Below are 24,221 nucleotides of genomic sequence, written 5' to 3' on the forward strand. Positions count from 1 at the left end.
TTCAGAAACAGTCTGTTCCAAGATCTACGGTCTGCTCCTTCGCCATCACCTAGGGGCAGATTAGGGTAAGCACCGTGCTTACCTTGCTTAGCTGATCATCTGTAGTGAACAATTTCACATTTGTTCACCACATCGAAGACTCTGCTTCTAGGTATGACTGACACCTGTTTCTCTCTCAACCCTACAGCACCTCCCTACAGAATCAAAGCCTCTTTTCAAATTTCCAATCCCTGACAGAGGTGGATTACCCAGTAAACAAGGTAAGCATGGGTTTACTTGTGCTTACTTACTAATCTGTAGTGAACAATTTCACGTGAGTCTCACCACAACTGGGTTTCACACATCAAAGATGTGGTGAAACCCATGTGCAATTGTGTACCACAGATTAGTAAGTAAGCACAAGCAAGCCTCTGCTTACCTTGTTTACCAGGTAATCCATCTCTGCCAACACCACAGTCTTGATTACCATCACTTTGTGGCGCAGTAGGTGATCCTGCACCCGCAGCATACTCCAGCCCCTGCGTGCTGGATGCTCCAAGCCATGTCCTCAGATCCGAGTCTTCCTGGGGGGACAACGTTAGCTCGAGATGGCCTGGAAGCTGTGGGTTTCCCTCCTCCTGTTTGCAATTTTCATCTGTGTGGAGGTATAATTTATCTCCACAAACCACATATTTAAAGTGTACGGTCCAATCCATTTTGATTCACGTGTGAACCTGTGAAACCATCCACAGCCAAGTGTACTAACACTGCTTACTCTCCTTCCCCCTTTCCTCTCTCTCCCCAGGCCTGCTTTCTGTCACCTTCTCTAGAATGTCATATAAACAGACTCATACAGTATGTGCCCCTTCTGTCAGGTTATCTCACTCAACATGATGACTTTGAGGTTTATCCTTGTTTTGTGTGCATCTACAGTTTGTTTCTTTTCTATTGCTAAGGAGTGTTCCATTGTATGGATGCACCAAATTTATCTGTTCACCTATAGAAGGACATTTGTGTTGTTTCCAGTTTGGGGCTGTTACAAATAAATTGCTATGAACATTTGTGTCCAGATCTTTGTACGGGCATATGCTTTCATCTCTCTTGGGTAAATATGGGAGTGGAATGGCTGGGTCATACGGTATGTGTATGTTTAACTTTTTAAGAAACCACCAAACTGTTTTCCGAAGTAGTTGTACCACTTTGCATCCCACCAGAAGAGCATGAAAATTTCGGCTCCTCTATATTCTCAACAACACTCTGTGTGGCCAGTCTTTAGTTTTAGCCATTCAATTGGTCGTGGTGATATCTCACCAGAGTTTTAATTTGTATTTAAACTCAAACCCATTATCCATTCCGATTTATAGCAACCCTATAGGAGAGAGCAGGACTGCCCCGTAGGGTTTCTAAGGCTGTAATCTTCGGCTAGTAGGTTTGAACTGATAACCTTTTGATTAGCAGCAAAGCACTTAACCACTGCACCACCAGGCTTCCTAGTGACTAATGGTGTTGAGCATCTTATTTGCCAACCATATATCTTTCTTTGGTGAAATGTTGCTTATTCTTGTATTGGGCTGTTTGTTTTCTTATTTTTGAGTTGTAAGAGCTTTTTACGTTTTCTGGATGTAAATTATTTTTGCAAATATTTTCTTCCAACCTGTGACTTATCTTTTCATTTTATTAATGTGACTTTTCTTGGCATAGACAATGATCTCTTCCCATTAGACAAGTGAGCACCTCCAGCACTGCATCTGTTTGTTGAAACATCTTAATTGGTATTCTGTCAATTCCTGGAGCCTTGTTTTTCGCCAATGCATTCAGAGCAGCTTAGACTCCTTCCTTCAGCACCATCGGTTCTTGATCCTATGCTACCTCCTGAAATGGTTGAACACTGACCAATTCTTTTTGGTACAGTGACTCTGTGTATTCATTCCATCTTCTGTTGAAGCTTCCTGCATCATTCAATATTTTGCCCACGGAATCATCCAATATTGCAACTCGAGGCTTGGATTTTTTCTTCACCTCTTTTAGTTTGAGAAATGCTGAGTGTGTTCTTGCCTTTTGGTTTTCTAACTCCAGGTCTTTGTGCATGTCATTATAATGCTTCACTTTCTCTTCTCGAGCCACCCTTTGAAATCTTCTGTTCAGCTCTTTTACTTCATCATTTCTTCCTTTTAGCTACTTGTCTTAGTTGTCTAGTGTGCTGCTCTAACAGAAATACCACAAGTGAATGGCTTTAACAAAGAGTCCAGTAGGCTAGAAGTCTGAATTCAGGGCACCCGCTCCGGGAGAGGCTTTCTCTCTCTGTAGGCTCTGGAGCAAGGTTCTTGTCATCAGTCTTCCCTTGGCCTAGAAAATTTTCCGTGCAGGAACCCCGAGTCCAAAGGATGTGCTCTGCTCCCGGGACTGCTTTCTTGGTTGTATGGGTCCTCAAGTCTCTCTGCTCGTTTCTCTTTTTTATATCTCAAAAGAGATTGGCTTAAGACACTATCTAATCTTGTGGATCTCACCAATAGAACTGGCACTAATCCATCTCTTTTCATCATAGTGATAGGATTTACAACACATAGGGAAATCATATTGATGACAAAATGGTAGACAAGCATACAATACTGGAAATCATGACTTAGCTGAGTTGACAGATAGTTTTGGAGGACACAATTCAATGCATGACACTACTCTAAGTTCAAGAGCAAGTTTCAGAGTCTCTTCTGACATCCATCTTGGTTTTTTCTTTCTTCCCTGTCTTTTTAATGACCTCTTGCTTTCTTCATGTATGATGTCCTTGATGTCATTTCACAGCTTGTCTGCTCTTTGGTCATTAGTGTTCAGTGCGTCAAATCTATTCTTGAGATACCCTCTAAATTCAGGGGGGATATACTCAAGCTCATACCGTTTCTCTTGTGGACTTTTTCTAATTTTCTGCAGCTTCAACTTGCATATGAGCAATTGTCTATTCTACATTCAGCATCTGGTCTTGTTCTGACTGATGATTTTGAGGTTTTTCATCATCTCTTTTCACAGGTATAGTCGATTTGATTCCTCTGTATTCTATCTAGTGAGTTCCACGTGTATAGTTGCCATTTATGTTGTTGAAAAATGGTATTTGCAGTGAAGAAGTCGTTGGTCTTGCAAAATTCTATCATGTGATCTCTGGCATTGTTTCTGTCACCAGGCCATTTTTTCCAACTACCAGTCCTTCTTCTTTGTTTCCAACTTTTGCATTCCAGTGCATCTTGATTGCATGTTTGGTCAATTTCAGACTGCAGAAGGTGGTAAAATATTCAATTTCTTCACCTTTGGCCTCAGTGGTTGGTGTGTAAATTTGAATAATAGTCTTATTAATTGGTCTTCCTTGTAGGCAGATGGATATTATCCTATCACTGACAGCATTGTACTTCAGGATAGATCTTGAAATGTTCTTTTTGACAATGAATGCAATGCCATTCTTCTTCAAGTTGTCATTCCCAGCATAGTAGACTATATGATTATCCAATTCAAAATGGCCAATACCAGTCCATTTGAGGTCATTAATGCCTAGGATATTGATCTTTATGCGTTCCATTTCTGGTGATTTCCCATTTTCCTAGATTCATACTTCGTACATTCCATATTCTGACTATTAAAGGATGTTTGCAGTTGTTTCTCCTCATTTTGAGTCGTGCCACATCAGTAGATGAAGGTTTCAAAAGTTCCACTCCATCCATGTCATTAAGGTCGACCCTATCTTTAGAAGGCAGCTCTTCCCCAGTCATATTTTTAGTGCCTTCCAATGTGAGGGACTCATCTTCTGGTACTATATCAGATAATGTTCCGCTGCTATCCATAATGTTTTTGCTGGCCAATTTTTTTTCAGAATTAGACTACCAGTTTTTTCTTGCTAGTCTGTCTTCGTCTGGAAGCTCTGTGAAGCCTGTCCACCACGAGTGGCCTTGCTGGTATTTGAAATACTGGTGGCATACCTTTTAGCATCAGAGCAGCATGCAAGCCACCACAGTATGACAAACTGACAGACGCATGGGGTCTGTGCCAAGAAATTTGGAAGATAGCTGTGTAGCCAACCAACTGGAAGAATCCATATTTGTTCCCATTCCAAAGAAAGGTGATCCAACAGAATGTGGAAATTATCAAACAATATCATTAATATCACACACAAGTAAAATTTTGCTGAAGATAATCCAGAAGCAGTTGCAGCAATACATTGATAGGGAACTGCCAGAAGTTGAAGCTGAATTCAGAAAAGGACACAGAACAAAGCATATCATTGCTGATATCAGATGGATCTTGGCTAAAAGCAAAGAATACCAGAAAGATGTGTACCTGTGTTTTATTTACTGTGCAAAAACATTTGACTGTGTGGATCATAACAAACTATGGATAACATTGCAAAGAATAGGAATTCCAGACGACTTAAAAGTGTTCATGACCTGTACACAGACAAAAAGGCCATCATTCGAACAGAACAAGGGAATATTTTGTGGTTTAAAGTCAAGAAAGGTGTACTTTGGGATTTTATCCTTTCACAATATTTATTCAATTTGTATGCTGAGCAAATAATCCTAGAAGCTGGACTATACGAGGAACTTGCCATCAGGATTGGCGGAAGACTCATGGACAACTTGTGATATGCAAATGGCACCACTTTGCTGAAAGTGAAGAGGAGTCGAAGCACTTACTGATGAAGACCAAAGACTAGAGCCTTTAGTACGGATTCCACCTCAGTATAAAGAAAAAAATCCTCACAACTGGACCAGTAAGCAACAACATGATAAAAAGAGAAAAGATTGAAGTTGTCAAGGATTTCATTTTACTTGGATCCACTATCAATGGCCATGGAAGCAGTAGTCAAGAAATCAGACAACGTGTTGTGTTGGGCAAATCTGCTGCAAAAGACCTCTTTAAAGTGTTTAAAAAATGTTATTTTGAGGACTAAGGTGTGCCTGACCTAAGCCATGGTGTTTTCATTCGCCTCATATGCATGCAAAGCTCGACAATGAATAAGGAATACCGAAGAAGAACTGATGGCTTTGAATTAAGGTGTTTTTGAAGAATAATGAATATGCTATGAACTGCCAGAAGAACAAACAAACCTGTCTTGGAAAAATACAGCCAGAATGCTCCTTAGAAGCAAGGATGGTGAGACTTCCTCTCACATACTTTGGACATGTTATCAGGAGGGACCAGTCCCTGGAGAAGGACATTATGCTTGGTAAAGTAGAGGGTCAGCGAAAAAGTGGAAGACCCTCAATGAGATGGATTGACACAGTGGCTGCAACAATGCGCTCAAGCATAACAACTATTGTGAGGATGGTGGAGGACCAGGCAGTGTTTCTTTCTACTGTATATAGGGTCGCTATGAGTGGGAACCAACTGGATGGTACCTAACAACAACAATGTGACTTTCAAGGGACAATTTTAAAAAATTATGAAGAACAGTTTATGAATTGTTTTCTCTTAAGGTCCATTTTATCTGTGACTTGAGAGCTCCATGACTTCTCTAAGGTGTCAAGGATTTTCTTATATATTTTCTTCTAAAAGCTTATAGTAGGCTTTACATTTATGTCTATGGTCCATTTGGAGTCAATTTTGGGGTATTGTGTGAGGTAAGGGCTAATGTTCTTTTTTAAAAAAAAATGAATATCCATTTAATGTAGCATCATTTATTGGAGGAAACTTTCCTTTCCCTATTGAATCACCTTAGTATCTTTGTGAGATCGATTGATCAAAAACATATACGTCTATTCTAGACTGTCTGTTCTGCTTCACTGATCTATGTATCTATCTTTTCTCTAACACCAAATACTCTTTAATACTATAGTTTTAGATAAGGCTTAAAATCAGTAGGATAAATCCTCCAAATTTGTTCTCCTTTTTCAAAATTCCTTTGGTTATTTTAGGTCCTTTGTTTTTCCATGTAAATTTTAGAAGCAGCTTGTCAATTTCAATAAAAATGTCTGTTGGAATTTTAATTGAGATTACATTGAATCTATAGAATTGAAAGCAGGAAACAAACAGGTATGCATACACCAATGTTCACTGCAGCTTTACCCACAATAGCCAAAATATGGAAACAACCCAAGATGGAAGAGAATTGCCATCTTAACAATACTGAATCTTCCAATCCATTTACGTGATATAGCTTTCTTTTTTTTTTAGGTCTTTTAAGATTTATTTCAGCAATATTTTTTTTCTTTTTTTTAACATTTTTATTGTGCTTTACATCAAAGCTTACAAACCAAGTCAATCTCTCATACAAAAACTTATATACACTTTGCTATATACTCCTAGGTGCTCTCCCTCTAATGAGACAGCACACTCCTTCCCTCCACTCTCTATTTTCATGTCCATTGGGCCAGCCTCTGACTTCCTCCGCCCTCTCATCTCTTCTCCAGACAGGAGCTGCCCACATAGACTCATGTGTCCACTTGATCCAAGAAGCTCACTCTTCCCCAGCATCATTTTCTATCCCATTGTCCAGTCCAAACCCTGTCTGAAGAGTTGGCTTTGGGAATGGTTCCTGTCTTGGGCTAACAGAGGGTCTGGGGACCATGACCTCTGAGGTCCTAGTCTCAGTCAGACCATTAAGCCTGGTGTTTTTAAGAGAATTTGAGGTCTGCATCCCACTGCTCTCCTGCTCCCTCCGGGGTTCTCTGTTGTGTTCCCTGTCAGGGCAGTCATCGGTTGTAGCCAGGCACCATCTAGTTCTTCTGGTCTCAGGCTGATGTAGTCTCTGGTTTATGTGGCCCTTATCTGTCTCTTGGGCTCATAATTACCTTGCATCTTTGGTGTACTTCATTCTCCTTTGTTCCAGGTGGGTTGAGGCCAATTGATGCATCTTAGATTGCTGCTTGCTAGTGTTTAAGACCCCAGACTCCACTCTCCAAAGTGGGATGCAGAATGTTTTCTTAATAGATATTATCATGCCAATTGGCTTAGATGTCCCCTGAAACCATGGTCCCTAAGCCCCCGCCCTTGCTATGCTGGCCTTCAAAGCATTCAGTTTATTCAGGAAACTTCTTTGCTTTTGGTTTAGTCCAGTTATGCTGGTCTCTCCTGTATTGTGTGTTGTCTTTGGCTGTTGTCTTTACCTTCACCTAAAATAGTTCTTGTCTACTATCTAATTAGCGAAAACCCCTCTCTCTCCCTCCCTCCCCACTCTTATAACCATCAAAGAATATTTTCATCTCTGTTTAAATTATTTTTCAAGTTCTTAATTAGTGGTCTCATAAAATATTTGTCCTTTTGCAACTGATTAATTTTACTCAGCATAATGGCTTCCAGATTCCTCCATGTTATGAAATGTTTCACAGATTCCTCACTGTTCTTTATCGATGCGTAGTATTCCATTGTGTGAATATACCATAATTTATTTAACCATTCGTCCGTTGATGGGCACCTTGGTTGCTTCCATCTTTTTTCTATTGTAAACAATGCTGCAGTGAACATGGGTGTGCATATCTCTGTTCATGTAAAGGCTCTTATTTCTCTAGGATATATTCCAAGGAGTGGGACTGCTAGATCGTATGGTAGTTCTATTTCTAGCTTTTTAAGGAAGCGCCAGATCAATTTCCAAGGTGGTTGTACCATTTTACATTCCTACCAGCAGTGTATAAATGTTCCAGTCTCTCCAAAACCTCTCCAACATTTATTATTTTGTATTTTTTGTATTAATGCCAGCCTTGTTGGAGTGAGATTGAATCTCTTTATAGTTTTGATTTGCATTTTTCTAATGGCTAATGATTGTGAGCATTTCCTCATGTATCTGTTAGCTACCTGAATGTCTTTTTTAGTGAAGTGTCTGTCATATCCTTTGCCCATTTTTTAATTGGGTTATTTGTCTTTTTGCTGTTGAGTTTTTGCAGTATCATGTATATTTTAGAGATCAGATGTTCAGCAATATTTTATAGTTTCAATGTAGGTGCCTTTTTTTTAGATTTATTTATGTTGTTGTTAGATGCCGTAGAGTCAGTTCTGCCTCATAGCTACCCTGTGTACAACAGAGCGAAACACTACCTGGTCCTGCACTATCCTCATAATCATTGTTATGCTTGAGCCCATTGTTGCAGCCACTGTGTCATTCCATTTTGTTGAGGGTCTTCCTCTTTTTTGCTAATCCTCTACCAAGCATGAGGATATCCTTCTCCAGAGACTGATCCCTTCTGATAACATGTCCCTTTGTGAGACATAGTCTCGCCATCTTGGCTTCTAAGGAGCATTCTGACCGTGCTTCTTCAAAGACAGATTTGTTTGTTCTTTTGGCAGTCCGTGGTATATTCAATATTCTTCGCGAACATCATAATTCAAAGGCGTCAATTCTTCTTCGTTCTTCCTTATTTATTGTCCAACTTTGGCATGCATGTGAGGTGACTGAAAACACCGTGGCCTAGGTGAGGCGCACGTTAGTCTTTAAGGTGGGATCTTTCCTTTTAAACACTTTAAAGAGATTTTTTTTTAGCAGATTTGCCCAATGCAATGTGTCTTTTGATTTCTTGACTACTGCTTCCCTGGGTGTTGATTGTGGATCCAAGTAAAATGAAATCCTTGACAACTTCAAATTTTTCTCCATCTATCATGATGTGGGTTATTGGTCCAGTTGTGAGGATTTTTGTTTTCTTTATGGTGAGGTGTAATCCATACTGAAGGTTGTGATCTTTGATCTTCATCAGTAAGTGCTTCAAGTCCTCTTCACTTTCAGCAAGCAAGGTTGTGTCATCTGCATAATAAAGGTTGTTAATGAGTCTTCCTCCAGTCCTGATGCCCTGTTCTTCTTCATATAGTCCAGCTTCTTGGATTATTTGCTCAGCATACAGATTGAATAGGTATGGTGAAAGAATACAACCTGACACACACCTTTTCTGACTTTAAACCACACAGTATCCCTTTGTTCTGTTCGAACAACCGCCTCTTGATCTATATAAAGGTTCCTCATGAGCACAATTAAGTGTTCTGGAATTCCCATTCTTCGCAGTGTTATCCATAACTTGTTATGATCCACACAGTCGAATGTCTTTGTATAGTCAATAAAACAGAGGGAAGCATCCTTCTGGTATTCTCTGCTTTCAGCCAGGACCCATGTGACATCAGATGCTATCCCCGGTTCCACGTCCTCTTCAGAATCCAGCTTCAATTTCTGGTAGTTCCCTGTCAATGTACCGCTACAGCTGTTTTTGAATGATCTTCAGCAAACTTTTACTTGTGTGTGATATTAATGACATTGATAATTTCCACATTTGGTTGGATCACTTTCCTGGGGAATAGGCATAAATATGAATCTCTTCCAGTTGGTTGGCCAGGCAGCTGCCTTCCAATTTTCTTGGCATAGACAAGTGAGCACTTCCAGCACTGCATCCTTTTGTTGAAACATTTCAATTGGTATTCTGTCAGTTCCTGGAGCCTTGTTTTTCGTCAATGCCTTCAGAGCAGCTTGGACTTCTTCCTTCAGTACCATCAGTTCCTGATCATATGCTACCTCCCGAAATGGCTGAATGTTGACCAACTCTTTTTGGTATAATGACTCTGTGTATTCCTTCCACCTTCTTTTGATGTTTCTTGCATCATTTAATATTTTCCCTGTAGAATCTTTCACCGTTACAACTCGAAGGTTGAATATTTTCTTCAGCTCTTTCAACTTGAGAAATGCTGAGCATGTCCTTCCCTTTTGGTTTTCTATCTCCTGGAGATAGATTAATTCATAGATGTTTTATATTTTTGGTGCTACATGGCTTCCTTTTAAACTTACCTTCATCTGAGCTTTGTTCTGATGTACATAAGCTTGCCATAAATCAGAGTTGACTCAATGGCAGCTGTCTATATCTATCCATCCATCTTATCTGAGCTGACTTGTTGCTTCTCCTAACCTGTTCTGTGTTAATGGGGTGTGAGGTGAGCCCCCTTACCATTATCACCCTTTCTGAGTCTTCTCTGCCTTGGGTGATTGGAGCTTCCTCCTTGAAAGTCCATATTTTCCCCTGGACTGCAGTCCACAGCTGACTCAGAGGAGCACTACTCCTCTACATGGCCCACACATCCCTTGCCACCCTTCCCTCCTCCACTTGGGGGTTCCTGCCCCAGCCCACAGGGGTGGAAGTTGGGGACAGGGTGGGCAGGCACAACATCACAGGCACCAGGCCTTCTGAGAAAATCTGAAGGAATAAAGAGACACTTGCTGATCCCTTCAGACACGGTGTCTTCAGCAGGCGAGTGTCTTCCCTCGGGTGTCCTGGGTAGAAAGACCTGAGGGATGTCTCATTTGTACCATCCCATCTGGGGAGATAAGTGGGTGACTTCTGGAGAGTCTTATGAACCCTACTGGGTGGGACTGACCCAGGTTTGTGGCTCACGAGCAGCCCTCCCCAGGTGTGGCCTGCTCAGGAACAGAGTGAAGGCTGCATGTGGGGACAAGGGGAATGGGCCCAGGCAGGAGGAGAACAAGGGGCAGTGGGCCCAGGCAGGTGGAGGACAAGGGACAGTGAGCCCAGGTGGGCAGAGGACATGGCCGCTCAAGGGACTTATTTTTCTTCTTACAATTTTAATAACATTAGTTTTGTTTTGTTTTAATTCATAGAAGCATAAATCAGAGAACCAAAAAAAAAAAAAAAAAAACCAAAATCAGAGAAAGTGATATAAATTCATAGAGTTCAGACATCACACACAGATGAGAATGAAAGGGAAAGCCTGCTCCCCAGGGCAGCTGGAGAGTGGTTCATGGGGAATTAGGAAGGCCTTGTAACAAGTGCTGATGCACTTAGTGGTGCCCAGTGTGGTGCAGTGTCCCAAGAGGCCCCACCCTCATGATCGGCATCAGACCTGTTGTCGATGCTGTGACTGGGATATGGCTCAATTCATCAGATACAGACAGAGGGGCTTGTGCCGAGGGGTTTCTGACAGAACTTACTTGTGAGAGAGACCTGAGCCCCTGCAGCTAGCAGGACCCTGTCCTCCCCACCCCCAATGTATTTTCTGATATCAGAAGCCAAAAAGGAAACACACTTGGCTACTTTGCTCTCATGTTTGATAAGGACAAGTGATAAAGAAAAAAGCAACTGGGGGGCTGTCAGCTGCGGTGGGGGTTCCATACCTGGACCGTTGGTCCCCCTCCCAGGGCCAGTGCCCAACCAGTGCCCTCGGGACTGCCCCTCTCCAGAACGGTCACCTGGCTCTCTATTTTCACTTAAGGGAGGACAGACAGTAGTCAGCAGCCTACCTTGGGGAGGTGTGCCCACGCGGGTGGAACCTGGGTTGGCTATTGTCTGAAACCCACCTCCTGGTGCTCCATTTCTCCTCCATAATGGGGTGAGTTGGTGTCTGTGCAGAGGGCCTGAGGAGTAGATGTCAGAGGGATCTTTGCTGTAAGGCGGGCTGGGGATTCAGGTCCACTTCTGCCGTCCTCTGGGAAGGTGGCTGAGGGTCACCCTGGGCAGGGTCTATTGGTGAGAGAAAGCTGGTCTGCAGGCCAGTCCGACCATCTCTGGGACTCAGGGTGCCCAGATGCAAGAGCCCCTGCCAGTCTGGGGCCATCAAGGTTCTGGCTCACCCCCGCCTCAGACCCTGGCTCTACAGTGTGGACAGGAAACTGAGGGTCAGAGGAGCCAAGCCTCGAACCTCAACCAGGCATCATTTCTGAAGGCACATGGGGTGGATGTTCCTCCCTGACTGGATGGGCGTCTGAAAGTGCACAGGGGTGGGGGTTCCTCATCTGGCTGGATGGGGGTTCCTCCCTGACTGGATGGGTGTCTGAAAGCATACAGGGGTGGGGGTTCCTCATCTGGCTGGATGGGGGTTCCTCCCTGACTGGATGGGTGTCTGAGAGTGCACAGGGGTGGGGGTTCCTCATCTGGCTGGATGGGGGTTCCTGCCTGACTGGATGGGTGTCTGAGAGTGCACAGGGTTGGGGGTTCCTCATCTGGCTGGATGGGGGTTCCTCCCTGACTGGATGGGTGTCTGAAAGCATACAGGGATGGGGGTTCCTCCCTGGCTAGATGGGGTGTCTGGGAGTGCACAGCGTTGGGGGTTCCTCACCTGACTGAATGGAGTATCTGAGAGCACACAGATGTGGAGGTTTCTCACCTGGCTGGATGGGGGTTCCTCCCTGGCTGGATGGGGTATCTGAGAGTGCACAGGAGTGGGGATTCCTTACCTGGATAGATGGAGTGTCTGAGAGTGCACAGGGGTGGGGGTTCCTCACATGGGTGAATGGGGTGTCTGAGAGTACACAGGAGCGGGGGATCCACACAAGGGTGGATTATCCAACAGGCACAATGCTTATCTTGCTTATCAGATCACTTGTAGTGATATATTTCACATTTTTTCACCACATCAAAGATTCTGCTTCTAGGTATGGCTGGCATCTATCTCTCTCCCAACCACACAGCATCTTCCTAACAGAATCAAAGCCTCTTTTCAAATTTACAATCCCCAACAGGGGCGGCAAGTAAGCCCGTGCTTACCTTGCTTACTGGGCAATCTGCCCCGGTTCCACAGCGGGACTCGGGCCTGAGGGTCATGAATATTGACACTGTGAGGAATTCTTCCTTCTTCTTGAACGGGTTTGGTTTTGTTTAGACATCGAGGACCGGCTGAAGGAGGCTGGAGATGGGTGGTGTTTTACGTGTCTACTCTTTAGCCCAGACAGCCCCGGGCCAGGCACTGCTCCCCCATAAACAAGAGAGGTGCCCTGAGTCTCACTGCCAGGGGGCCAAGACCCTGAATCACACAGCCAGGGAGGGTGGAATCCCTGGGTGGGACCCACGCCTGCAGCTTTGCTCTGAGCTCATGTTCTTACCCTAGTTTATCCTCAGTTTTTCTACCTTACCTGCAGGTAAGCAGTTGCAGTTTCTTGGTGTGCACATCTTTAGGGCTGGTGAGATTTAGTCCCATCAGCAACACTCCACATGCTGGAGAGCTCAGAGGACAGTTTCCCGCCTTGAGGTCCATCCTACTATTGGGTCTACCTTGCTGTGGGGTCCGTCTCACCATGGGGCCTGTCCCACTATGGGGTTCATGGTCCTCGTGGGGACCATCCCACCATGGGGCCCATCATGCTGTGGTGTCCGTCCCACTGTGGGGTCCATGGTACCCGTGGGGTCCAACCCTCCGTGGGGTCTGTCCCATCATGGGTCCATCCTACCGTGGGGTCCATGACACCCAAGGGGTCTGTCCCACCGTGGGGTCCATGGCGCCCATGAGGCCTGCCTGGCCATGGGGTCCAAAGCGCCTGGTAGGGAAGCTTTGGTCTGACGGCGGGTCCATTTCTTCACAGGAGGCCCGCCCTGGAGTCCGAGAAGTCCAATCCTTCCAAGCGGCACCGGGACCGCCTCAATGCCGAGCTGGACCACCTGGCCAGCCTCCTGCCGTTTCCGCCTGACATCATCTCCAAACTGGACAAGCTTTCCGTCCTACGCCTCAGTGTCAGTTACCTCAGAGTGAAGAGCTTCTTCCAAGGTAGGACCTGCACCTGGGTCTCACCTGTGTCTAGCTGGGTTTCACCTGTATCTACCTGAGTCTCACCTGAGTCAAGCTGGGTCTCATCTGTGTCCACCCGGCCTCACCTGAGTCTGGCTATGATCAGGTGAAGTTCATCTCATGAGTTGCACACTGTGCACCCTCCCTCTGCACCCTGCCTGACCCCGACCGCCTGGTGGCCTGTCCTCCCTGGCTGGAAATTGACCGAGGTGTGGGTTTTCTCTAATGTCAGGTCTGGGACCTGTTCCAGCCCTGGTCCCCCAGGAGCCTCTCCCCAGAACACAGGACCTGCCTTGTGTGCAAGTGGGGTGCACAGGGCTTTTTGGTCATGCCCTCATGTCTGGAGCACCTCCTTGGGTGAGGGGCCTTACACCTGCTTCGCTGGGGTGGCCTGGTGTGTGCACCTCCTGTCCTGGAGCAAGGGGGAGCCGAGCTGCATGGGGGAGCCAGTGTCCAGCTGCTGACCCCTGGGTGACCCTCTGTGCCATGGCTCTGCCAGCCCAGGGACCCCTCTATGCAGTGGCTGTAGGTGTTCCTGGCTCTGCTGCCCCAGGCCAAGCCCCCTGAGAAAGAATTCGATTGCTACCATCCTGCTTCAAATCCCATGACTACCCCTATTCACCCTGAGTTAAGTCTGAACTTCTCACAAAGCCATGGGCTTAAATCCTTCAGGGCCAGGCAGGTAAGACAAATGCCTGAAGTGGGAGGTTGTATCAATAGGGAGTGGTGGGGACTGGGACAAACGAGGAGGTCAGCTCCACGTGCAGGGTTCAGAGCTGCTGTCTACACATTCCCTAGCTGCTGCACAAAGCCTTGGTGGGTGTGGATGGATGCAGGTGGTGCTGCCCCAGGGGCCATGTGAGCTGCAGTCTGCCCCACACCAGGCACCAGGCTGCTTCCCGAGTGGGGAGGAAGCAGGAGCTGGTCCTTGGGCAGCCGTGTTGGGCCCCAGCACCTTTCCACGCAGTAGGGTGTAGGGCCTCTGCCTCCTCCCACACCCGCTCATAAGGGGCTCAGTAATTATAGAGCAGGGAATGGGATGCCCTACCAGCCTGGCTGCCTCAGCCTCGTGGGCCTTGGTTTCCCCATCTGTCTGGAAGCACTTGTGTGCATCACCTCCGTGTCGGAGGGCCCAGGCTCCAGGCTTGCAGAGGCCAGTGTAGGTAGAGGGCTGGCACTGGGAGTAGGGCGCTGGGATGGGGGTGGGACGACCAAGTGGGTCAAGGGTGTGGATGGGGGCTGGGTAATGGCCCCAGAAAATGCTGCTGGTCAGCTGTTGGGAACTGGGACCCTCTGATGGGGATATACTGGGAGATATTAGGGGAGGGGCATGGCCCTTGGAGGCTCAGAGGGGCGGACGAGAGGCAAAGCCAGCTGAGGTGCAGGTGGCCCTGACCCCCCCCCCACTGTCTTTGTGTCCCCATCCTCACCATGAGGAGGCAGGGCAGGGGTGGGGCTGGAGGGCAGTGGGGACATGAGGCGGAGGAACCTCCTGGCACACGGGGACTGGGGTGGCACAAACCGCTTATTTCAAGGAAAATGGGGCCTGTGCGGAAACCCTGGCGGCGTAGTGGTTAAGAGCTACAGCTGCTAACCAACAGTTGGCGGTTCGAATCCACCAGGCGCTCCTTGGAAACTAGGAGGCAGTTCTGCTCAGTCCTATAGGGTTGCTATGAGTCAAAATCGACTCAACTACAATGGGTTTGGTTTAGTTTGGTTTGGTTTGGGGCCTGTGTATTTGAAACAAGAGGAAAGAAATACTCTTAATGCACTATGTCCCTGCTCTGGGTTGGGGGAGGGCTTGAAATTTGGAGGCAACCACCAGGTCAGGCGAGGGGGGACCGTGGCCGGGCTGTGAGATGATGGGCCACAGTGACTAGGGCTGGCCCTGGACATCTCTGTGGTGCAGACAGAGACCTGGCCTGGGTCAGTTGGGTGTGAGTGGGAACTGGTGCTGCATAGAGTTTTTAGTGGCGTGGGGACGGGGCTTGTACCCCCACCTCTTACCCCCACCCCCACTAACGGAGCAGTTATCTGAGGCCACGATTAGCTCCCATCCTTCTCTCCTGGTGGTGTCAGTATTCCCTTCCTGGCCAATGCAGCCTCCTAGGTGAATTTGAGGAGAGAGAGGCTTAGCCCACCCCATTCCTCGAGAGCTGCACCTGGTATCCAGAAGGTGCCAGAACAGCTCCTGGTATCTAGAAGATGCTACAATAGCACCTGGTATCTAGAAGGTGCTAGAACAGTGCCTGATATGTAAAAGGTGGTGATACAGAGCCTCATATGTAGAAGGTGCTAGAATAGTTTTCAGTGCTCAGGAGGTGTAGTGATCTCTGTCGAGTGAAGGAATGGTCACAGGAAAGTAGAAGACACGGTCCCTGCACTCGAAACTTGTGGTCTTGTGGGGGAGGACAGCCCAGCAGGCAAGCCCAGGCCCCTTGACAACAGAAGGGCTGTGGCTTCACACATGCGTTTGGATCTGGATAGACAGAGGTACAGGAGTTCAGCCAGAGAGAACGGAGCTGACTCTGGAGGGACCTGCAGTGACTCCCCTGTGAACCCTCGCCGGACCCCTCCCTGCTCATGTGGTTGGGGCTCCAGGTGCCCACCTCCCTCACCCCCATGCTTCCTGCATCCCAGAAGGCAGCTCTGATCTGAAACCACGCATGTTCCCCTCCATCAGATCTCCCACAGGCCACAGGGGTCTGTGACGAGGTGTTGGATCTCCCTGGCACAGTAAGGCCTTGCCCAGTCCCAGCTGGTCCCTACCCTTGGCTCCTGCAGGGTGTCCGCTGCTGTGACAGCAGTGTCTGCGGTTGGACTATCACCCTGGTCAGGGCAGGGAGGAGGCCTCGTTTTCCCCCAGATGCCCTGACTCCCATACCAAGGCATTCAGAAAAATGCCATTGATTTTATCCCCAACTTTAAGGATCCACAGTTCCTGGGTCCAAATGCTCTTAAGATGCAGGCACCTCAGGAATGGCCCTTCCTATGTCTAGACTGGATAGCTGGCTCCTTCCAGCACCTTCTAGCTCCCGGGAATATTCATGTCTCCGTAATGAATGTGATTTCAGGGTCAGCTTTTGGCAGTAGGGCTGGGGCTAGGCTGGGCGGGGGGCTGAGCCAGGAGGCGGCTTCTTGGGAGATGCCCTGGTAGATCCCTGGGACTCACACACCAGCATCAGGTGAGGGTAGGAGCTTGGGATTTAGGGCAGGGAGGGACCTCCTGAACACATCCAGGGCTGTCTTCTTCTAGGGCTGTCCTCATCCTGTCCTAGTCCAGGGCCATCCTCCTACTGTCCTCATCCAGGGCTATCCTTGTCTGGGGCTGTCCTCGTTCAGGGCCGTCCTTGTCCAGGGCTGTTCTCACCCAGGATGGTCCTTGTCCTGGGCTGTCCTCATCCAGGGCCATCTTCATCCTGTCCTTGTCCAGGGCCATCCTTGTCTAGGGCCATCCTCATCCAGGGCCATCCTTCTCCTGTCTTCATCCTGTCCTTGTCCGGGGCTGTCCTTGTTCTCATGCTTGTGCTGTCCTCCTCCTGTCTTCGTTGGGGGCTGTCCTCATCCAGGGCTGTCTCACCTTCCTGTTTTGTATCACCTGCTGAAAGAATCCTTGAGTCCTAAATTTAAGGAGAGGGGAAGATAGACATCTCAGTTTTCCCCCAAACAGTATCCTCTGGCCTCACCCACACTGAGTGGTCTCGGGACTCCTGTGAGGAGCTGTGAGGATCAGGAGCGCCCTGAGGGAGGGGGCTTTCTGCACCTGAGAGGCAGCCCCATTGTGTCAACAGCTTGAGGAACCATAGCTCAAAGTCATCTGTCCTCGGAACTGGCGAAACCTTGAGCATGACCACCCTCCACAGCCCTGATGGGTCACTGGGCTCGAGGGCTTCAGAGTTTGCGGTAGGTTTCTGCCACGTATTCTGGCCCCCCACCCACCCATCCACCCTAGGAATTTGCCTCTGATTCTTGTAGACTCTATGCCAAGAAATACAGAAGACAGCTTCCTGGCCAACTGACTGGAAGAGATCCATATTTATGCCTAGTCCCAAGAAAGGTGATCCAACCGAATGTGGAAATTATAGAACAATATCATTAATATCACACACAAGCAAAATTTTGCTGAAGATCATTCAAAAACAGCTGCAGCAGTATATCGACAGGGAACTGCGAGAAATTCAGGCTGGTTTCAGAAGAGGACGTGGAATGAGGGATATCATTGCTGATGTCAGATGGATCCTGGCTGAAAGCAGAGAATACCAGAAGGATGTTTACGTGTGTTTCGTTGACTATGCAAAGGCATCCGACTGTGTGGATCACAACAAATTATGGATAACATTGGGAAGAATGGGAATTCCAGAACATAATTGTGCTCATGAGGAACCTTTACATGGATCCAGAAGCAGTTGTTCGGACAGAACAAGGGGATACTGATTGGCTTAAAGTCAGGAAAGGTGTGCGCCAGGGTTGTATTCTTTCACCATACCTATTCAATCTGTATGCTGAGCAAATAATACGAGAAGCTGGACTATATGAAAAAGAATGGGGCATCAGGATTGGAGGAAGACTCATTAACAACCTGCATTATGCAGATGACACAACCTTGCTTGCAGAAAGTGAAGAGGACTTGAAGCACTTACTAATGAAGATCAAAGACCACAGTCTTCAGTATGGATTGCACCTCAACATAAAGAAAACAAAAATCCTCACAACTGGACCAATGAGCAACATCATGATAAACGGAGAAAAGATTGAAGTTGTCAAGGATTTCATTTTACTTGGATCCACAATCATCAGCCATGGAAGCAGCAGTCAAGAAATCAAAAGACACATTGCATTGTGTAAATCTACTCCAAAAAAAAAAAAAAAAAAAAGGACCTCTTTAAAGTGTTGAAGAGCAAAGATGTCACCCTGAAGACTAATGTGCGTCTGACCCAAGACATGGTGTTTTCAATCGCATCATATGCATGTGAAAGCTGGACAATGAATAAGGAAGACCAAAGAAGAATTGATACCTTTGAATTGTGTGGTGTTGGTGAAGAATATTGAATATACCATGGACTGCCAAAAGAACAAACATATCTGTCTTGGAAGAAGTACAACCAGTAAGCTCCTTAGAAGCAAGGATGGTGAGACTGCGTCTTACATACTTTGGACATGTTGTCAGGAGGGATCAGTCCCTGGAGAAGGACATCATGCTTGGCAGAGTACAGGGTCAGCAGAAAAGAGGAAGACCCTCAACGAGGTGGACTGACACAGTGGCTGCAACAGTGGGCTCAAATGTAGCAAAGATTGTGAGGATGGCGCAGGACCGGACAGTGTTTCGTTCTGTTGTGCATAGGGTCGCTATGAGTCAGAAATGACCCAATGGCACCTAACAACAACAACAACTTGTAGACTCTTTATTTCCCGTCCTGTAGACTCAGACAGAACAAGCAGTGATTTGACTCCAGAAGAGCCAGGCATCCTGATGGTGAAATCCGGTTAAATTCTTGCTGCGCTGCTTCCGGTGTCTGAGGCTGTGCTTCTGCGTGTGTGCTGGGCGCCACCAGAAAATGGAAACTTCGAGAACACAACCAACCTCCTGAAAAGACAGTTTTAAAACAAGACCTTTTCCTTTTTTAAAAAGGAAGGAAGATAGCAGGAGTCGTCTTGTTTGTGCTGGGGAAATATAAGTTCTTGAGCCTTGAAATATTTTGGTGGGAAAAGTAGCACAAAGGAACAGGGAGCCAGGAGCAGCCGCTGTTCTCACGTGGGTGCTGCGCGCTTCAGAAACCTGCTGTGCGTTTCAGGGGTCTGTCCGAAAATGCCTGTTTAAATGATGCCTGAGACTTAAAAAAGGATTATTTTTTTAAATTAAAAGAACTAGTTCTCTGCTTGCCACCGATTAAAACAAATCACAAAAAGCCTTTGTCGGTTCTTCAGCCCATAGGGTGCCTTCTTCAAATTCTTTTTTTATGTAGAATTAAGATAAATTGACTCCAGAAATGTTTGTTCTTTGACTTATACCAAGAGACGTAACACCAGTTTTCCTACGGACCGCATTTCCGGCGGACTAGGAGGGGTGAGGCTGCCGGGCGTCTCTGCTGGACTCGGAGGGGTGAGGCCTGCTGAGTGTTTCCGGCGGACGTGGAAGGGTGAGGCGTGCCGGGCGTCTCTGCTGGACTCGGAGGGGTGAGGCGTGCCGGGCGTCTCTGCTGGACTCGGAGGGGTGAGGCGTGCCGGGCGTCTCTGCTGGACTCGGAGGGGTGAGGCGTGCCGAGCGTTTCCGGCGGACTTGGAGGGGTGAGGCGTGCCAGGCGTTTCTGGCAACGTGGAGGGGTGAGGCGTGCCAGGCGTCTCTGCTGGACTCGGAGGGGTGAGGCGTGCCGAGCGTTTCCGGCGGACTTGGAGGGGTGAGGCGTGCCGGGCGTCTCTGCTGGACTCGGAGGGGTGAGGCGTGCCGGGCGTCTCTGCTGGACTCGGAGGGGTGAGGCGTGCCGGGCGTCTCTGCTGGACTCGGAGGGGTGAGGCGTGCCGCGCGTTTCCGGCGGACGTGGAGGGGTGAGGCGTGCCGGCGAGCGCGCTGCCCCGGGCTGGGCGCGTGCAGGCGCGGGGTGGACAGAGGGTGCCGCGCCTGCGTGTCTCCAGGCGGAGCTGCGTTTTGGGGAACTGCGGACGTGTCCTCATGGCGTGACTCCCCATCCAGTGAACTGATTCATTGAGAGCTGTGGCGGATGAGTTCTGTGATCACAATCGCGCAGGATTCGAGCTGTGGCTGCTCCGATAAAGGGGCCTGTGGTCCGGCACACAGGTCTCTGGTTGACCAGATGTCCCCGTGGGCCACGCACCGGCTTACAAGGAGCAGTCCCTGTGAGACGGGGCCAGCCCCTCCAGCTCTTTGGACAGGTCGCACCCCAACCTCAGTACCCCGGACTCTGCAGATTGGGGGGTCCCAGCACCCTTGGGCTGGGTGGTGGGCCCGTGTGTCACGTGGCAGCACCAGGTGACTTCTCTGCCCCGTCGTCCCCTGTGATGTGACCACGTAGCTCAGGGGCCCAGGTCTGTGGCCGGTCTGGTGTGGCCCTGCTGCCCTCGCGTCCCACGCCCCACTCTGGGCGGTGCCTTCTGCAGGAGCTGGTGGGCCAGGCGGACAGGTGGGAGGGGTCTGTGCGACTGCTCTTGGGGCCCGAGAAGACAGCTGAGTCCTGGGCTTGCTCTCGTCTTCGTGAAACCGGCGGGGCGGCTGCACTGCGGCTGTGGAAGGCCCGAGACCGCGCGTGGTGGGGAGACCGTGGTGCCCGGCAGTCGTGGGGGGAGACGAGGAAGAGGGAGCTCCGAATCTGAGCTGCAGCGACAGCTTGAACCCTGCTGCCTTCCTGGGATGGAGGGGCCTCAGCTGCCCACCACAGCACACACAAGCTGTCTCTCCTCATGGCCCCACACGGTACAAGGGCTCTGGCTTCTTGCTCCCAGGGGTCCGGGCTGCCCAGAGGGGTCCGGGCTGCCCAGAGGTCTTGTCTGTATCTGCCTAAGACAGGCCAAAAACTGCCTGCTGGTGATGGGGATTTTTTTTTTTTAATTCCATTTTAAGTGAAAGTTTACAATTCAAGTCCGTCTCTCATATAAAAACTTATACACACCTTGCTATGTACCCCTAGCTGCTGCCCCCCCCCCAATGTGACAGCACCATGTGACAGAACACTGCTCTCTACCCTGTGTTCAATGACAGGGATTTTTTTTTTTAATTATTTTATTGTATTATTATTTATTGTGTTTTAGGTGAAAATTTACAGCTCAAGTTAATTTCTCATACAAAAGTTTATACACATATTACTTTGCAACATCAGTTGCAGTCCCCACAACGTGACAGCGCACTCTCCCTTTGCGCCCTGGGTTCGCTGTGTCCTTCCAACCAGTTCCTGCCCCTTCCTGCCTTCTCATTCTGCCTCCGGACAGGAGCCGCCTGTTTGGTCTCATGTATCTAAATGAATTAGGAAGCACACTCCTCACGTGTATTATTTTTTGTTTTATAGTCCCGTCTAATCTTTTTCTGAAGAGCGGGCTTCGGAATGGTTTCAGCTGTGGGTTCACAGAGCGTCCGGGGGCCGTAGTTTTGGAGCTTCCTCCAGTCTCTGTCAGACCATTAAGTCTGGTCTTTTTACGTGAATTTGAGTTCTGCTCCACACTTTTCTTTCGCTCCATCTGGGACCCTCCGTTGTGTTTGATCATTGGTGGTAGCTGGGCACCATCTAGTTCTTCTGGTCTCCGGCTAGTGGGGTGTCTGGTTTATGTGGTCCTTTAGTCTCTTGGGCTAACGTTTTCCTGTGTCTTCAGTTTTCATCATTTTCTCTCACTCCAAGTGGGATGAGACCAATTGATAGATCTTAGATGGCCACCCAAAAGCTTTTAAGACCCCAGATGCCATTCACCAAAGTGAGATGCAGAACATTTTCTTAATATACTTTGTTATGCCAATTAACCTAGATGTCCCCTGAAACTGTGGTCCGCAGGCCCCAGCCCCAGCTACTCTGTCCCTCAAAGTGTTCGCATGTGGGGAAACTTCTCAGCTTTTGCATGGGTCCAGTTGTGCTGACCTCCCCTGTACTGTGTATTGTCCTTCCCTTCACTGAAGTTGATCCTTGTCTACTATCTAGCTGGTGAATTCCCCTAGTTAGAATTCCTCTAGTTAGTGAAAAAGTGTGTTTCTTTTTAAAGGCACTTTATTTAATATATATTGCTGATTCATTTACAGCAAATTCACTGTCCTCAGTGCTATAACTCATGTCTAAATGAAGCTTGTCTAACATATGTTGTTGTTGTTAGGTGCCGTCGAGTCGGTTCCGGCTCATAGCGACCCCATGCACAACAGAGCGAAACACTGCCCGGTCCTGCGCCATCCTTACAATCGTTGTTATGCTTGAGCTCATTGTTGCAGCCACTGTGTCAATCCACTTCGTTGACGGTCTTCCTCTTTTCTGCTGACCCTGTACTCTGCCAAGCATGATGTCCTTCTCCAGGGACTGATTCCTCCTGACAACATGTCCAAAGTATGTAAGACGCAGTCTCGCCGTCCTTGCCTCTGAGGAGCATTCTGGTTTTACTGCTTCTAAGACAGATTTGTTCATTCTTTTGGCAGTCCATGGTATATTCAGTATTTTTTGCCAACACCACAATTCAAAGGCGTCAATTCTTTGGTCTTCCTTATTCATTGTCCAGCTTTCACATGCATATGATGCTATTGAAAATACCATGGCTTGGGTCAGGCACACTTTAGTCTTCAGGGTGACATCTTTGCTCTTCAACACTTTAAAGAGGTCCCTTGCAGCAGATTTACTCAATGCAATGCGCCTCTTGATTTCTTTTTTTAATATAATTTTTATTGTGCTTTATGTGAAAGTTTACAAATTAAGTCAGTCTCTCACATAAAAACTTGTATACACCTTGCTACATACTCCCAATTACTCTCCCCCTAATGAGACAGCCCACTCTCTCCCTCCACTCTGTTTTCGTGTCCTTTTCGCCAGCTTCTAACCCCCTCCACCCTTTCATCTCCCCTCCAGGCAGGAGATGCCAACACAGTCTCAAGTGTCCACCTGATCCAAGAAGCTCACTCCTCACCAGCAACCCTCTCCAACCCATTGTCCAGTCCAATCCATGTCTGAAGAATTGGCTTCAGGAATGGTTCCTGTCCTGGGCCAACAGAAGGTCTGGGCGCCATGACCACTGGGGTCCTTCTAGTCTCAGTCAGGCCATTAAGTCTGGTCTTTTTATGAGAATTTGGGGTCTGTATCCCACTGCTTTCCTCTTCCCTCAGGGGTTCTCTGTTGTGTTCCCAGTCAGGGCAGTCATCGGTTGTAGCTGGGCACCATCTGGGTCTTCTGGTCTCAGGGAGACGTAGTCTCTGGTTCATGTGGCCCTTTCCAATGACAGGGATTTTTTATTACTTCCTGCAGAGCAGTTTTTTGGGAATGATCCTGAATTTCAGAGGCTGAATTATCTCAGAAATCTCTAATTGATCAGTTCAAACTTCAGATGTGCTTGTTCAGAGCCTAAAAATTCCCCATCTTCAGGTCTGGGTGCTGGAACACAGCTTGTTACTTAAACTGATGTGTAATTGGCCAGGGAGGGTGGGGGGAGGGCAGGCTTCCCCATTCATTGCCAGTGCTGGCATTAATCAGCACAGCCTTTTTGGAAAACAATTGGCAGTATTTATCCTGAGCTGTGGAAATTTGGCGAGGATGTGGAGAAATTGGAACCCTCGTACACTGTTGGTGGGAATGCAGAATGGTGAACCCCTGTGGAAAACATTTTGGTGGTTCCTCAAAAGATTAAACATAGAATTACCATATGACCCAGCAATTATACTGCTAGGTATGTACCCAGAGGAACTGAAAGCAGAGACTCAAACAGGTACTTGTATACCAGTGTTCATTGCAGCATTAGTCACAATAGCTAAAAGGTAGAAAGAGCCTAACTGTGTCCATCCACAGATGAATGGATAAACCACATGTGGTCCATCCATGCAATGGACTATTACCCGGCCACAAAGAGAAGAGAAGTTCTGATACATGCCACAACATGGGTAGGCCTGGAGACATGCTGGGCAGAATGAGTCAGTCACAGAAGGACACATAGAGTATGATCTCAGGCCAGGTCGGGGCTGCCCTGGGTGGAGTGGCTCCCTTAGTTCACTTTTCTCATGCTGATACGCCTACACAGACCAGACCTCCTGGCGGTGAGATAATGTCTCAGTGTCCTGGGCTAACAGAAAACCACAAGGTGGGAGGCTTTAAAGAACAGGA

At 47.8% G+C, this 24,221-nt stretch overlaps 1 protein-coding gene across 2 annotated transcripts in view; it reads left to right on the forward strand.

The window, feature by feature from the left end:
* The window catches only part of AHRR (aryl hydrocarbon receptor repressor), a 140,751-nt gene that overhangs the window by 32,654 nt on the left and 83,876 nt on the right, over positions 1-24,221 (forward strand). For both annotated transcript variants that reach the window (XM_064270268.1, XM_064270274.1), the window contains exon 3: positions 13,235-13,416. In XM_064270268.1, coding sequence (XP_064126338.1) covers positions 13,235-13,416 — 182 coding nt within the window. The remainder of the gene's footprint in view (positions 1-13,234; positions 13,417-24,221) is intronic.

Source organism: Loxodonta africana, chromosome 2, assembly GCF_030014295.1.
Source record: "Loxodonta africana isolate mLoxAfr1 chromosome 2, mLoxAfr1.hap2, whole genome shotgun sequence".
Lineage (NCBI taxonomy): Eukaryota > Metazoa > Chordata > Mammalia > Proboscidea > Elephantidae > Loxodonta > Loxodonta africana.